Source organism: Lycorma delicatula, chromosome 7, assembly GCF_047948215.1.
Source record: "Lycorma delicatula isolate Av1 chromosome 7, ASM4794821v1, whole genome shotgun sequence".
Taxonomy (NCBI): Eukaryota; Metazoa; Arthropoda; class Insecta; order Hemiptera; family Fulgoridae; genus Lycorma; species Lycorma delicatula.
Window position 1 is genome coordinate 15644961 of NC_134461.1, and position 17187 is coordinate 15662147.

A 17187-nucleotide genomic window follows, 5' to 3' on the forward strand; every position below is an offset into this window, starting at 1 on the left:
GTCTATATGGTCTTCTCTGTACCGTAACGTTTGTATCTATTAAACGTATGTCAAGTTCACCACTGTTGACGCGAGTACGAGGAAAACCCGTAATAAAAGAACTTTCATACTCTTTTAAGATTGAAACTAATCTTATTTTATCATTTTTATCAACATCTGTATCAACATTATCAAAATTTATAATTTCGAATTTACTACATTCATTTACTACTTTAGATTTACAGATTTTAAAATTATTTTGAGAAATATTTACTTCAAAACCCAAGCTCAAAGTTTCTCGACCAATTAAAATATTATAACTCAAATATTCATCTGGGACAACGTGAAAAAGAATCTCTAATGTAAACAAATCCATAATTACAATAGATAAAATTTGCATGCTACAATTTACTACAACATTTCCGATGCCTTTCAAAATTATTAATTCATTAATTCTACGTCCAGAAAACTTAATCGCTATCGATTCCTTTATTAATGAGCATTCCGCTCCTGAATCAAAACAATATGGAAACGACTCACCAAGATGGTTTAGAATACCAGTAGGAGCTGCAACTGTGCAAAGATTCACACGGCGTTCGACGCTACCATTCTCCTTGTTGTTCCCTGGACCGCTACGGCTGCTACCTGGAGCCGTACAGTTTGGCGCAATATGACCAGCTACCCCACATTTGAAACACGTCACATTGCGCGATGAAGAGGATGATTCTTTGGAGCCACGATGGTTACTGCTTTGCTCCGCTTGCTTCTTCTTAAGTTTAGGACACTCAAACTTTTTGTGACCTATTTCCCCACAGAAATGGCACTTCCCTGAAGCTGCTGGCTTAAAACGCTTCAAATCGGATGTAGATGAGTTATCTGAAGCTGATATTGGTCTTTTTCGGGTGTAGGAAAAGCCTCGCATTTCGCTCAAAAATTCGGCTTCCGTTTTGATGTCGCTAGTTAATGCTACGCGCTCCACTCGATTATCAATATGGGTCAATCGCGCAAGCACAACCGCATTAACTATTTCGTCAACTGTTAAAGACCTCCAGCGGGCCTTTAGCGATGATCGAAGTCGAATGCCAAAGGCGCCGACACTTTCATCCTTGGTTGGTGCCTCCTGATGAATTTTCAGCACAACCGCTGTCGCAGTTTCTTGTCCCCCGAAGCGTGACACAAAAAGTTCTTTTAATTGAGGCCACTGTATACCCGGAATTGCCACTTGGGATAGCCACTGAGCTGCTGAACCTTCCAAAGCTTTGCTAAGCGCAGATATCAATTCACTGCCTTGAAGAGGATTTTCTAATAGACACAGTTCTGCTGCAGAGCACCAAGCAACAGAATCCGATCCCGCACTCTCTGGATTAAATCATGGTAACACAACACTTTTCTTTGTCGATAATGGCTTTTGCATACAACACTTCATAAACTCAAACAATGTATTCCGCTGATCAGGTGATGGACCAGATGGAGACGATCCCACTTCTGATGTCGGAGAGGCGAGGAGATTTGTCAGGGATTCAACGTTTTGTGTTTCACTCATTTTTATTATTACAAGTGGAGAATATATAAGATTATAATAAAGTTCAATTAATAAAAATGAGTAGATAACTCGTACAATGAAATAATTACAAATGATAATTATCACTTATCAATAACTCAGTAGTACACGAATTATAATATAAGATTAATTTAATTTAGAATTCAAATAATATTAAAACAACTTGCGACAGACCGAGGCTCAAGGAAATAACGAATTCGCGATCACCAGGACGTCTGTTCGATCTGGGTTCCAAAGCAAGACTGCCTTTTCTCAATATTCTCAAATAATATGCCTACTGCATATTTCCTTTTCCTTATTAATTTTATGATACCCCTATCGTCCTGGGATCCCGACTACGTTGACAACCATGTGCCTACCTAGGCCTAAGCCTACCGCAATAAAATAATTTAAACCTTATTTTACAAAATATTACAAGTAATAGTACATTTCTTAAAACTACTAAAAATACAGATATTCTAAAGAATATTCTCATCGTTTTGTCGGAAGATACTCCACTGTACTTTATTCTCCGACATATATAATAAAAAAAAATAAACTTATTAAAAAACTAAAAGTATTAAAAAATATAAGAAACAGTATTAAATTTTTTGTGTTAACCCTATACTACGTAAAAACATAAACATCCGGTTTAAAACCTCCTTATCATCACGCAAGATACCACGGATGTTACTAGGTAATTTAAATTTACGACGCAATGCCGCATAACATATGCAGTCCACGAGTATGTGGCGCACAGTCACGCGGCAGTTGCATCTTGCGCATAGAGGTGGTTGTCCTCTTGTAAACAGGTACTCGTGTGTGACTCTCGTGTGTCCTGTCCGCAATCGACAGAGAACTACTTCCTCACGCCGGGGTTTTCTGTATGAGGAGTTCCATGGTAACACAGAATCTTTAATCTGACGGAGTTTATTATCAACGGTAGCTGTCCAATCACCTTGCCACCTTGTTTTTAAAAATTGTTTTACATAGTTAATGAAATCAGCAGTAGCTACTCGGGTGGTGAAAGGAGGCTGGTTACATGCTTCTTTGGCAGCAGAATCCGCATGTTCATTACCTGGAATCCCTACGTGGCTAGGGACCCAGCAAAAAATTAATTCTGTGTTGCGATTATTCAACTCAGCGATTGCGTTATAAATTTCAATGACGATAGGATGTTTAGAATAAAAGTTTTTTAAGGCATGGAGAGCACTACACGAGTCACTGCAAATAAGAATTTTTCTATATTTAGGGTTAATGATGTTTAGAGCCTTATTTATAGCATATAGTTCAGCGGTAAACACACTCGTAATACTGGGGAGACCAAACATATAAGTTCTCTCATTGACAACAAAAGCACACCCAACCGTATCGTTTTGTTTCGATCCATCAGTGTATACAACCGCGTCTGGTTTCGTCTTGGAGAGAACACACTGAAACATCTGCTGAAAGACGATAGATGGTGTTGATTGTTTATTATATGTAGTCAGGTCAAAATTAAAATTTATGAGGTTTATTCTCCATGGAGGATATGAGCAAGGGTACATAGGAAAGAATGACGGTGTGTCAACATTTATATGCTGCAGCAGACGCCAGGTATGGACACCTACAGGTGCAGTACGACGTGGATGATCCTCATACTTTCCTAGATTAGGATTTTTAAAGACTGACTCAAGAACCGGGTGATTTGGCTGTCCTATTAGACGAGCAAAATAAGATAATAAGAGCTGGTCTCGTCTATCCCAAAGTGATGGTTCACCACAGTCTACAAGTAAGCTTGCGACAGGACTTGATCTAAACGCGCCTGTGGCAAGCTGAAGGAAAGCATGATGTACACTATCCAGCATTTTAAGCACGGTTTGACGAGCTGAAGAGTAGGCGACACAACCATAATCTAAACGGGAGCGAACAAAGGAATAGTAAAAACGTATCATACATGATCTATCGGCTCCCCAGTTGGTGTTAGTAAGGACTCGCATCATATCTAGAATTTTGGAACATTTTGTTTTCAATTCTTTTAAATGTTTGACCCAAGTAAGACGACTATCAAAAAATAAACCTAAAAACTTGACGTAAGTAGAGATAGTAATAGTCTCTCCGTTCAGAAAAATTTGCGGAATAGAAGGGTTTCGTAGCCGAGAAAAAACTACACATTTTGTTTTTTCGGATGAAAATGTGAAACCAGTAGTCCTGGACCAAGCTTCAAGGTGATATATAGTGTTCTGCAGTAGTCTCTCTGCTGTAGGTGCCGAACGGCTTGCAATGTAGATAGCAAAGTCGTCAGCAAATAGAGAGCATGAGACAGGAGCCTGAACACATTTGGTAATATCATTTATGGCTACAGAAAATAAGGTGGCACTTAATACACTACCTTGGGGCACTCCATTCTCTAAGATGACACTATCTGAGAGCGAATCATCCACACGAACACGAGCCGTTCGGTGATTTAAGAATCCCCGGATAAAAGCAAGCATATTGCCCTTGATTCCCCATTTTTTGAGAGTGTTAAGGATACCACGTCGCCAGGCTGTGTCATACGCCTTTTTTATATCAAAGAAGATAGCGACGAGGTGTTGCCGATTGAGGAAAGCGTTTTGTATGGCTGTTTCTAGTGACACTAAATGGTCAATGGAAGATCGTCCTTGTCGAAAACCACATTGTTCTGGAGATAGAAAGCCATGTTTCTCCAACTACTATGTAAGTCTGCGGTTTACCATTCTCTCCATTATTTTACACAAAACGCTTGTTAATGAAATAGGGCGATAGCTTGAGGGGTTCGTCTGGTCTTTACCAGGTTTTAGTACTGGTATAATAAATGCTTCTGACCAGCCGGGTGGGAAGACTTGTTCGGAGAATAAACCGTTGAAAATATTCAAAAGTTGTTGTAGTGCCGAATTAGGAAGGTGTGAAAGCATGGAAAGGCGAATGTTGTCCGGTCCAGGGGAAGTGTCCCGTGAATTTTTAAGTGCATGTGACAATTCTTTAAATACGAATGGAGTGTTTAATTCACCAACCGAATCACCAATGTTTAACGACAACACCTCCATTTGTATTTTGTACCGTTGAAAATCGTTATTATATGATGGGGTGAGAGACACCGAGCGGAAAGATTTTGCTAGACTATTTGCCACTTCCGAGGATGATGAAAGGAGTTCTCCTTCATCAATAAGACCAAGAATAGATTGTTTCGGTGATCCGAAGATTGCACGAATTTTCTTCCATACAGTAGACGTGGAAGTAGTGCGTGAGATAGTGCTCACGTATTTCGTCCATGAATTCCTCTTAGCGTCCAAGAATACTCGACGGCACACCGCTCTAGCCCTGCGGTATAAATTTAGATGTTCTGTTGTAGGCCTACGATTAAATTTACGTAGTGCCTGCCGTCGGTTCCTAATAGCATTTTTGCATTCATCGTTCCACCATGGAACGAAAGGACGTCTAGGATTACCCGATGTTTGTGGGATATATCTGTTGGCATTCTTAAGTATCAAGGATGTAAAAGAAGAATATTGGTCGAGGATGTTCGCTCCATCGTCATACTGAGATTGGAATGCTTTATGGTATCCGTTCCAATCTGCCTTTTCAACAATCCATCTCCGTGGCCTTCTTTTAATCTCGCAGTCTACACCGAAACTAATAATAATTGGTCTATGATCACTGCCGTGAAAGTCATCACAAACCAACCAATTAAAATGAGGGAGCACATTCGGTGAGCATATGGAAAGATCAAGGTTAGATACAGTACCAGTTGATAAGGACATGAATGTATGTGATCCATTATTCAGTAGGCAAAGGTCAAAGTCTTGTCTCAATCTGTTTATCATATTTCCTCGAGTGGAGCAGAAGGTTGAGCCCCAGGAAATATGATGGGCATTGAAGTCTCCTACTATTAACGATGGTGATGGTATTTGTGTGAGGAGATTTGAGACATCTAAAGCACTGAACTCAGTGTTCGGTGAGAGATACAGATTGCAGATATGCAATTTGAAGGGAATAGAGATCTTTACTGCAATAGCAGGAATGACAGTGGTTAGTTGAATTCTTGTAGCTGATACCCCATTCTTCATGAAAATCGCTACTCCACCACTTTCCCTACTGTCTACTAGGCAGTCGTATCTCTCGCAGAAGTATCCTCTAAGTGTAATTCGGTCATGTTGTAGAAGGTGAGTTTCTTGGAAACACATGATTAGTGGATCATGTGTGTGCGCTAGTACTCTAATATCTTCAATGCGGGACCGAATACCTCTAACATTCCACTGAATAATGTTCATAAGTGTAAAAAATAAATAAAAAAATAAATTTCGGGAATTATATAAAAATTAGTTGTATGTGATTCGGTTTTTCTTTTTTGTATTTTTTATTTTAAAGAACTCCGATGCCCTAGGGTCGGGTGGTTCTTCAACCATATCCTCCATATATGAGGTGATGGTGGAGGAGATTTATTTGAATGGGATGTTGTAGTTGACATCCCAGAGGAGATAGTTATATTGGTTCCCTTTATGGGGAGCTTATTAGGTGGCTTACTGCCAGCTGTGATAGTCGCTATTCGTGGCGGTACGACTTTGGGAATAGGAACTTTCGTATGTATCATACTGTTTGATTGACTAGCTACGACAGAGGACTTTTTATTCATTTTTGTCAGCTCTGAGATAGTGGCTGTAAGTGAAGCTACTTGATCAGATAGCATCTGAACAAGTTTTTTAAGTTCATTGCAGGATCCGCACTGCTGATTATTAGCATTTGTAGGAATTTGTTTAGATGCAGCGGTGGCAAAAGATACGTCTGGTTTAACCAGGTTCCGTGAATTGTTTATCTTTTTATATTCTCTACGTGCAGCCGGAAAAGATAGTTTTTGCTCCGTACAGATTTTGAGAATTGCCTTTTCTTCTTTAAAAGTTGGGCAATCTCGGGAGCGAGCTGTATGTGGACCACTGCAGTTTGCGCATTTTTCACTCTCTTCACAGTTAGTGTCATTGTGACCTTCTTTAGCACATCGAGCACAGATCTCGGTTTTTGTACAAGATGTTGTAGTGTGACCAAAACCTTGGCATCTGAAACATCGCCGTGGGTTGGGTATGAATGGTCGTACCCGAACCGAGAGGTAACCCACTTTAATCTTCTCTGGTGGAACAGGGAGATTGAATGTTAATATAAGAGACGGTGTCGGTTCTTCTGTTCCGTTCTGCCGTCTCATTATACGTTTCACTTCTACAACATCTTGGTGGCAAAGCTCGTCAACTATTTCATCGATATGTATATCTAAGAGGTGTCGACAAAAAATTACACCCCTGCTCGTATTTAAAGTTTTGTGGCTTTCAGCACTTATATTTATACCACCCATATTACAGAGACGTAAGATTGATCGACTCTGTTCGTCGTTGAATGTTTCAACCAGAATCGATCCGTCGCGTAATTTCCTGATGTTCTTTGGGGAGCCACTTGCACCTGTTAGAGTTTTATTTATAAGGAAAGGTGAAACCTTTTGGAGGGAGCCACCTTCCTGACTATTTCGGAGAACAATGAATCGGATACTTTTAGTGTTCAAGTTTAACGATTTGGAGTTCTCTTCCATAGGACTTTTATCCTCGTCAGACGAAGCTGATCGAGGTCTCTTCGCAAGACTTAAATTGGTGGTTTTTTCAGATGGACCACCAACCATCATTGTGTTTGTTATTGGAACTGAAATTTTGGTCCCACGAGTACCGGCGAAAAATGGACCACTCCAGCAGAGTGCACGCGTACTGGAGCTAGAGCTAAATACAACTGGGTTCGCCCTGGTGCCCAGAGGACATCGTTCGAGACTCACTACGTAGAGCCATTCACCCATCGGCACGATTTGTTCCCACCTTGGGTTACGGTTGCGTTTCGTAAGATGTCGCAACACCACCGAGTGTAAATGTAGGAAATATCAGTGTAGGTTGTTGTTGTGTAATTGTGTATGTGTGTATGTTGTAATTTATGTAGTGTTCTTGGTGTAGTATATGTGTAAAATGTAAAGTGTTCCGCAGCTCATTGTATAGTGGGAAGAAAAGCTGCGGAGGCTAGGCCCGTGGGGACGCCAACTCAATCACAATTACTTGTTATTAAAATCTAAGAGGTCCATTGTTTTTTTTTTTTTTATGAACAGTTAACAGTGTTTACTCTTTTATAATTGATATTGAAAGCATGATTGTTTAATGAATAAGCGGGTGCCAGCAATTAATATCTATTGGTGATATGTTGAATGTAATGAATATAATGAACAGATATGTGTAGATGTAGAATTAGATTATATAATTCCTACTACTACAACTGATGACAGCTAAACATCACATGCTACTAGTTTTATAAGGAAGTGAAATGCACATTACAACAACTAAATTAGTATTACATTAACATTAGGGTACATAGGGTAACATTAGGGTATTAGCAGTTTCTACTACAACAACTGAAGAAGCTAGGAAAGTGAACTATATAAACAGAAGCTGTACAATGGATTGCATTTACGATTCTAGCTGCAATAGCAATTGTTTAGGAAAAATATTACAAGTTTATATTTGAATCCCAATCTCAGGTAAAAAATCACAAATATCTAAAAAGTTATGGGTATTAGCACTTCGAAAAAGTTTTTGTTCCTCCTACAATGATAAACTCCATCTGATCTCCTTGCCACCCATCAACTGGTAACATAGAAGTGCCCTGACGACGCTACTTTGGAGGGGTGCTCATAATATATCTACAACCGTTTGTCTGATTTTCATGATTCAAACAGTGTACATGTTAATAGGCTGAAAGCTAGCTGTTACTGCATGGATTTGGTACACTCTCAATCAGCCAGATTTCCGGTCATCCAGAAATTTAATTTTAATTTTATCATTTCCATACCATAGTGGTTCTAGGACAAGTTTGGACTTCGACCCCTTGTTAGCTGTTTTCCTGTTTAACCTCCGGATTCACCATCAAGTATTACTTCAGAGAATGAATGAGGATGTTACGTATGGGTGTAAATGAAGGGTAGTCTTGTATAGTCTCAGGTCGACTGTTCCTGAGATGTGTGGTTAATTGAAACCCAACCACCAAAGAACACTGGTATCCACGATCTAGGATTCAAATCCGTATAAAAGTAACTGCGTTTACTAGGATTTGAATGTTGGAATTCTTGACTTCAAAATCAGCTGATTTGCGAAGATGCGTTCACCACTAGACCAACCCAGTGGGTACATTCAACCCCTTGTTAGCTGTACTGAACTTGTCGCTCTTGTTCCAGAAGCCTCAAAACGTTTTCCGAGAATGGATATGTTAATTGCAGTAAGGACCTGTTAGTTTCATTGTGGACCTGTGCAGTTGCACAAAATAAAGGTCAAATTTGTCCTAGAAGGAACATATTTACAGTACTCCTGCCCTTCAAATGTGGTAAATCAGTAGGCAGCACAGACATATAAACAAATTCATTTACAAAATCCTCAAAGGAAAGTATCACAGGACTCAGATCAAGTGACCTTACAGGCCACTTCAAAAAATCTTTGTTATTAGGTCCATGCCGACCAATCCGGCAGTTGGAACAAACATCATTCAAACAATCCTGTGCAGAGTTATGCCGGGGAGGCATAACTCCCCCTTTCTTTCTTGAGGAGAGATGTGAATGCAGCATATCCAAATAAACAATTCCTGCTACACTTACTTAAGTGAAAACAAATAATCCATAAACCTGCCAGCAGGATATCGTACACAAAAAATCTAATTTTGAGGAGTCCCTTTTGTGCTGTAAAAGTTCACTGGGATTTTCCGAGTCCTAGATACAAGCATGAGTGTTATCTTTAACAATAAGATGAAAAGTTGACTCATCAATAAACACAATATGATCAAGGCTGCAATATTTTGATCATGAAATCAGCATGCACAGCTTAGTTGGTAGGCTTCAAAGTCTATATCAGCTGAAAACTGTTTGGATGCATATAAGTGTTTCCTTAAAACAACCCTTACCATCATCACTGGCATTACTAGTTTGCAGCTGGCCTTCCTAACAGATTTTATAGGACTTTGCATGAAAGATTCTGACGTTTTCTTCAGACACCTTTGGTTGTTGTGTATTCTTCCCTTTACACAAACATCTGGTCAATTCACAAGAATTGTCATCATTGCTAGTGGCACTGTCAAGTGTAAAGATAGGGAATTACTCTACATTAATTTGCACAACAAAAACTGTAATTTTTGCTCTTTAACTCTAGCCTTAAATCAAAATTGTACATCTCATCCAAGAGATATTATAACAAAGTAAAGCCTGATATTCTTTCTTGTACACCCATTATTTATCAGCAGTATGGTATAAAAAACCCCCACTCCTCTTTTAGAGATAAGTTTTTATCTATTTACTTCAGAACTATTTAACAAAAAATTTCAATAGATGACAATATAATCTGAAATAATATATTTTGGAAATCTTCAAACAGGAATGGAGGCTCCACTTTCCTTTAAGTGAAACTTTTTTGAAATTTTCCCTGTCATATCTTTGTACAGATTTTGGTCTTAATCATCGGTTATGCATGTATTCTCTTAAACAGATTTCAGTGGGAAAGGATTGAATTTATAATTCGTCAAACATGTAAATCTCGTAATACTCACCAGCAGCTAAACCTAATGGTCCAAGTAAAATACCGCCAATGAATGTTGCTGCACCGACCAAAGCAGCTCCTTTTAATGATTCTGTAACAGCAACTTTAATTTCTCTCTCTTCTGCCAATTGAGCTAATACTCCTATTATTTCATGTTGATTAACAGGCATTATTATAATAATCTGAAAAAAAATTATTTAAAAAAATATATGTACAACAGAAAATGTGATAGCTTAAAAAATGTAAAGGTAATAAAAAGAATGGTTGTGATTATTTTGGAAAGTTTTTTAAGTGCAATTTTGTGACCCACTTTTGACCAGAGTGGTCAGAACCATTTTTTCAATTAGACATTCTCTGCAGCAAGAAGTTATTCAGATATTATTAAAAAATTTCACAAACTTGCTTGAAATTGAACAGAAAAACTACTATTATAGCAACATGGTGATGCCATGCTACACTGCAAATTTGACTATGGTATTAAGTGAATTTTTCAATGACTGTGTGTAATTTTCCATGTACTATGGTCTTCATGATTCCTTAATTTCTCAACATTAGATTTTTATATATGGGGTAATCTGAAAAGTATTGTTTTAAAGAACAACTCACACTTTGGATGAACTGAAAGAAGATATCATCTTATGGCAGCATCACTAACATCAGCGCAGGAACTCTAAGGAAGTTGAATTTAACATAAAAAATGAGTGTTTCCTGCATCAATACTCAAGATGGGATATTTTAAACATTCATTGTATCATTAAGTGGCAAACAAATTAAAAATGTAGTCTAATTAGTTTCCTTGTTTTACATATGAATTGTGTGATTATATTAACGCTCTGTACAACAGTTCGTTATTTGGAATGGTCCACAGCTGGGAAGGATCCATTGATACAAGTTTCATTGTATTTCAAAATAACAACTGGTTTTAAAATAAAGATTTCATCAGTCATATTTAAATTGTTTTAAAAAAATGTTTAATTTTTTACTTTGATACATGTAAGTTGTTAACTTTTAAAAGTTAGCACATCATAAGTCAAACATCAAATGATCTATTTCATTATTATAAAAAAATTTCAAGTTTCAGAATGGAAAATTTCTATTTAATGATTATAGAAATTTTTTTAATTGGACTATAGTAAAATTACTACTGAACTGTGACAATAATTATATTCATCAGTCTATTGTTTCTGGTGTTATTAACACCAAGAAACAAAAAAATAGAACATTTTACTGCTTTAAACTACTACAAAAAAAAGGCAAAAAGGCTTCAAGGCTACAAAAACCTTTAATAAAATTTTGAGGAAAAGCTATAAAAAATGAAACAAAATATTTATAATATAGTAGTATTCTAAGAATAAGTTTTTAAATGTATACAAGCAATAATGAAGGAGGTAAAGAAACAGAAGTTGTAGAGGGATGCCCACTAATGAGACAATTTTGAAGTGGGGGGGGGGGGGGATGAAAATCTTATCCAGAAAAATAAATTGCATAAGATATTACTGTAAAAAATTAATGAATAAAGAATAAACATTTTTACATACATTAATCACCACCAATATATGAAGAGGTATTTGATATGTGTGCGGAAAGTAAAAAGATGTTGCTTGTAGCATGTGTTATTGTGGTCAATCTTCATTTCCCACATATTGTTCTAGGAGTGTTCATAAAGTTTTAGTCAGATAACTCTATAATTCTACTCTTGGCAGTCATTTGAGTCAATCAAGTATTGCGATTAACAAAAAATGCGGAAAATGTCTTTTGTGCAGTGATCAAACATTACTTTTTGAAAGGTAAAACTACAAGGGAAAATAAATCCAAGCTGGGCAGATATTAAGGTGAGTCAGCTCAATAGATTACAATAATTTACAAATGGTTTGGTTATTTACAAAGTCATATGAGGACAAACGATGGTGAATGTTCTAGATGACCAAAGAGTTATCAGAAAATTGAAAAATCTATGATATGGGGACTGATAATAATAAATTGAAAGTGCGTGAGATTGCTATGACAACAGGCCTCTCAAAAGGGATGAAGCATCATATTTTACTTTTATATGAATTTTACAAAATTGAAAACTATCTGCAAGTATGTTTTCTCAAATTTATCAAAAGTGTGATGAGTAAAGATTTCTAAGCATGGTTTGGGGCTGTTTCAACATAACCGAAAGGAATTTGCACCATTTAATACTAGCTGATAAAACTTACATACATTACTGAAATTAATCTGAAATTAATGAACAATCAAAACAGGGAGTTGCAGATAGGGAACTTGCTCCAAAGAAGGAAAGATGATGCCACTATCTTTTAGGATGCTCATGCTGAATAATTATTACTGACTTTCTGAAAAAGAATAGAATAATAACCATGCAATATTATCCATCTTTGCAGGATTATCTAAAATAAGAAAATAAAAAAAAAGATCACGAGTGATCTTTTTTGGAAAAAAGGTTATTTTTCCAAAAAAAAGGCAAAAGCTTACTCTTCTGAGATAATGGCAGCAAAATAGTTCAAATTAGATAACAAAATTATTCTGTATATCCCTTTACCATCAAACTTAGCTCTAGCGGACTATTATCTTTTCTAAACATGAAGTGGCTTGCTGGAAAGATATTAATACAAAATCAAGTTATTGCTGAAACATCTGATTATTTTGAACACTTGGATAAATCATACTGTAATGATGCAATCAAAGAAGTTGACTTGAAAGTGTCAGATTATGTTAAAAAATAAAAGATTTTTCCTGAAAATTGTGTTTTCTGGATTTATGAAACATACTCTGTATAAGGAGGGGATGTGGAAAGGGATTCACACACAAATGAAGTGAACAGAAAATAAATAAATTAAAACACACATATCAGTTAGGAATCCATACATTAACCTAGTTGGCCCCATACACAGATTATGAATTACTGAAGCCAAATTATACCTGATAAGGGATTTCATCAAGCCATGCTGCTGTTTTTTTAAACTAGATCAGTAAAAATTATTGAATTATTTGTTAATCATTAAAAAAAAAATTAATCTATTTTTTTATAAGTGTGTAGTCTCTGAAGAAGTTATACATGAAGTGAAAGCTAGCATCCATAGAGATATTTGTTACAAACACCTCCTTTGTTTCATTTGCAATAAAATCAAAGTTTTATTTTGATCAAACTTTTTGATCAAATGAAATGAAACCAATCTGATCATCCCAAGAGAATGTGTTATCTAATATCACCCATTTTGCTTTATGAAGAACAAAAATACTATTGTTATCATTAATGAGAATTCTATCCATGCCATGTGATCAACAAAGCCCAAAATGTAACAGTTTTATCCATAAAGTTACATGGTTGCAATTCACTCAGTGAATGATTTTTATTTACAATAGAATTTTCTTTTAAATAATTATCTTCAGATATAAATACAGTTGTGTTGTCTGTGAAGAGGGTTATAATGATTGATTCAAGATTTTGAGGCAGATCTCATTAATAAATAATAGGTAAAGCAAGGATGCAAGAACACTTCTGAAGCACTGTGTTCTACAACTTGAAACAAGGACTAAAATTTTACATGTGAAAGTTTTACCTCAGAAAGTGAAAATGCTAATTATTTAGAAAGATAATAACATTCAAAAGTTTATAATCTTGGCGTATATTTTTATGGTCAAGATGTTTTTTATTTTTCTATTTAGCCTTCGGAACCAACGTAAGGTATTACTTCAGAGGATGATGTGAATGAATGTAAATGAAGTGTAATTTTGTATAGTCTCAGGTTGACCATTAATGAGATGTGTGGTTAATTGAAACCCAACCATCAAAGAACACTGGTATTCAAGATCTAGTATTCAAATTCATATAAAAATGGTTAAGATGTTAATCATCAATAAACAAGAAAACATATCCCTCTCTCTACCTTAGTTCTTACATCTATCTGTTGTAATAAAATGTAAAAGTATTTTTACTTTTTCTTAAAGTATGGGAAGGAAACAAAAGTCAATTATGATACAAACAATAGCATTCAAATAACTAAATTTTTAAATATTCTATTCTACTGGAAGAGACTTACATGCACTATCAAAAAAAGCATAAATATGACACCTTTCACGCAGGTTTTATCCCTCATATATTATACAGTATCCTCACCAAAAATTGTAATTCAGTCTGTTCAAGTATGATATACATATATTTTTTTCTGACTAAATAATTAAATATTATATACAATTGACTCAACCTGACAATCTATCAATTTAATATTTAAGGCTAATTAGATAAGGTTAGTGAGTGAAGTGAGCGTTTGCTGATATTGTACAAAGTTTGATAACATTACCCTCGCTGCTACAAGAATATGTAATTTTTTGATTTTTCAATCTAAAATTTTTATAAGTCAAAAAGTACAATAAAGTAACACTTTTTTTGTATATTAACAATCAGTACAGTGAACAAAACATACGTCAAAATTACTGATGTTTGAATATAAGTCATCTTTCTAAATAATTACTGAAATTTCAACTACTTGTTTACAGTTGGTAATATATGACTTTATAACCAATTTAAAGTCAAATAGTTACATAATTTGAACAATTTAGGTTGAGATTAAAACTGTTCAATATGATCTTCTATTCTACTATAATAATGTATACATTAATTATTTGTTTTTAAAAAACATAAACATGTGCAAAGACATAACTTTTGTGTAGATGCATATCACACTTAATGCTTTTTATCCAGCAAAATATACTACGTATTACCACATACACTTTTAATCACTCAATAAAACCTACAACAATATGCAGATCAATATTAAATCTAGTACTTTGAAAACCAATATTAAAAATTCCAACTAAAAAGACAATTTTAAAAGTCCAGCAATTTGTATGTAAACAAGAATGGATAGGGGATTTGCCAACTTATTGTATATGAAGTAGTAGGCTGTTGCGTATACAATGCAATCACCAAAAAAAAAACTGTTTACAGCTATTTACAATAAACCGTTTACAAATAAATAAATAAATATATATATATATATATATATATATATATATATACACACACATGTAAATCTGTTTTTTAAATACTACTAAATAAATTAAAAATTATATAGAAGAAATAATAATATTAACTAAGATAAACAACTTATATCATAATTTTGACAAAAAATACATAAAAGAAGGGACACTATTTGTACAGCAAGCATACTCTTAATGAAAAACTTAATGAAAATTACAATGAGCAAAAATTGGAAATAACTTTATTAAAGAATTGTATAAAATCACTTGCAAAATGTGTGGAATTGTGTTTAAAAATTTTTTTGAAGCTACTGAATGGCTCCTTCATCAGTAGCTGAATAAATTTTTATAAAAATACATAACACTACATAGTTAACAAAAAAGTTAAATGATAGTTAATGCTTAAATTAAAAGTATAAATGAATATATATATATATATATTTATGACTTACAATTGTACTTCAATAAATGTTAGCTACAATGTAAACAAGTTAGAACATTTTAACACAAATCAATAATATTATTTAGTAAAATAAAAAATCACAAACAGAATGAGGGTTCTTCAGATTTTTGAGGAGGCGAATTTAATTTACTGAAAACGGGATAACTAATCTCTTACGTTAGAAGTAGTGATCAATCTACTAACATCAAGCAAAGTTTAGTTTTTAGAATACAACTATACCTACGGTTCATTACAATGAAACAAAAAAAGTAAATAAAAAAAAAGTAAATAAAAAAAAAATAAGTTATTGTATTGGAACTGTTCCCTTTATAATCTGCTCCGAAAAAATGTACGTCTAACCTAAAAACCCTACACTACATATCCAAAATTACATAATCAATTATATTAATCTACATATCAATTAAAATTAGGTTATGGTATTATATGTATTCCTCAACCGAAAAACTTATATTAAAATTATGTGAATAATTACTTACACTTACCAAGTTCTACCCAAAGATTTTAAAAACCATGAAAGTACACGTCATGTAAAGTACTCGAATTAAAGTTAGAACAATTTTTGTTCGTCACATATTACGCGACAATATATACTTAAATATTTTGTAATTATGAAATATCTCAAACAGATGAAGTAGCGTATGAAGTTAAATTAAAGGCCACAAATTGGTGAAATATAATATTGTTACACATATGCTATTACAATTATAAATTATTTTTCCGATAACTATAACTTGTCGAAATAGGGTAAAATGGCGAATTGTTATATTTTAATTAGTTGCAGCACGATCAATATAACATAACAAACTTGTTTAAAGTTCAGGTTTTCTGAAATGACCCATTTGAAAAACAATGCATTTAATTTTTTCAACTGACCATAACTCAACGATAGCATATTTATCTTAGTAAGATAAATATCCACCACTCCAGCGCCAAACACAAATGGGTACAACAAAAAATCACATTCAATCTAGACTTAAAATATGTTGTTATAACAGTTCCCTTTATTTATATGTGTTATAAATTTCAAAAATAGGGACTAGATCCCTACTGTAGTTGGGAATTCGACTATAACCTTTTGTTATTTTTATAAAGTGATTGTTTTAGAATTTTATTTATTTTATGTTTTTGAGAATAAAATTTCTTTTGAGTATTTCTTTCTCTAGATTATGAATTTTGCACCTAGATTTGCCTCAAAGATCTAGTGGTGAACGCATTTTTGCAAATCAGCTGATTTCAAGTCCTTTGAACGCTGATTTCAAGGACTTGAACGCTGAAATTCTCTTTATTTTTATATGGATTTTAATTCTAGATTGTGGATTCCGGTGTTCTTTTGTGCTTGGGTTTCAATTAACCACACATCTAAGAAATGGTCGACCTGAGACTGTACAAGACTACTACACTTTACTTACACTAACACATATCATCTTCATTCATCCTCTGAAGTAATACCTGATGGTAATTCCAAAGGCTAAACAGGATAAAAGGAAGAGGTTTGTATCAAAGAAGATATTCATAATTTAGGATCATGTTAGTTATATTTAGCAGCATCAAACAAAATTAAAAAAGTAGAAGAAACAGCTTTTGTTGTTTAATTTGCTTGTTATTGTTTTAATTTGTAAACAATAACACTG

The 17187-nt window shown here is 34.5% G+C and overlaps 1 protein-coding gene across 3 annotated transcripts in view; it reads right to left on the bottom strand.

Moving 5' to 3' along the window:
- Window positions 1-16450, bottom strand: part of LOC142327673 (protein C19orf12 homolog) — a 35158-nt gene extending 18708 nt beyond the window's left edge. The window contains exons 1-2 of one of the 3 annotated variants that reach the window (XM_075370908.1): window positions 16033-16450; window positions 10121-10292 (exon numbers count right to left, since the gene is read on the bottom strand). In XM_075370908.1, the coding sequence (XP_075227023.1) occupies window positions 10121-10280 (160 nt within the window). In that variant the 5' untranslated portion in view covers window positions 10281-10292; window positions 16033-16450. Of the gene's footprint in view, window positions 1-10120; window positions 10293-15545; window positions 15877-16032 lie in introns of those variants that run through there. The other 2 variants (XM_075370906.1, XM_075370907.1) reach the window with 2 other exon arrangements.
- Between the last annotated feature and the right edge of the window lie 737 nt (window positions 16451-17187).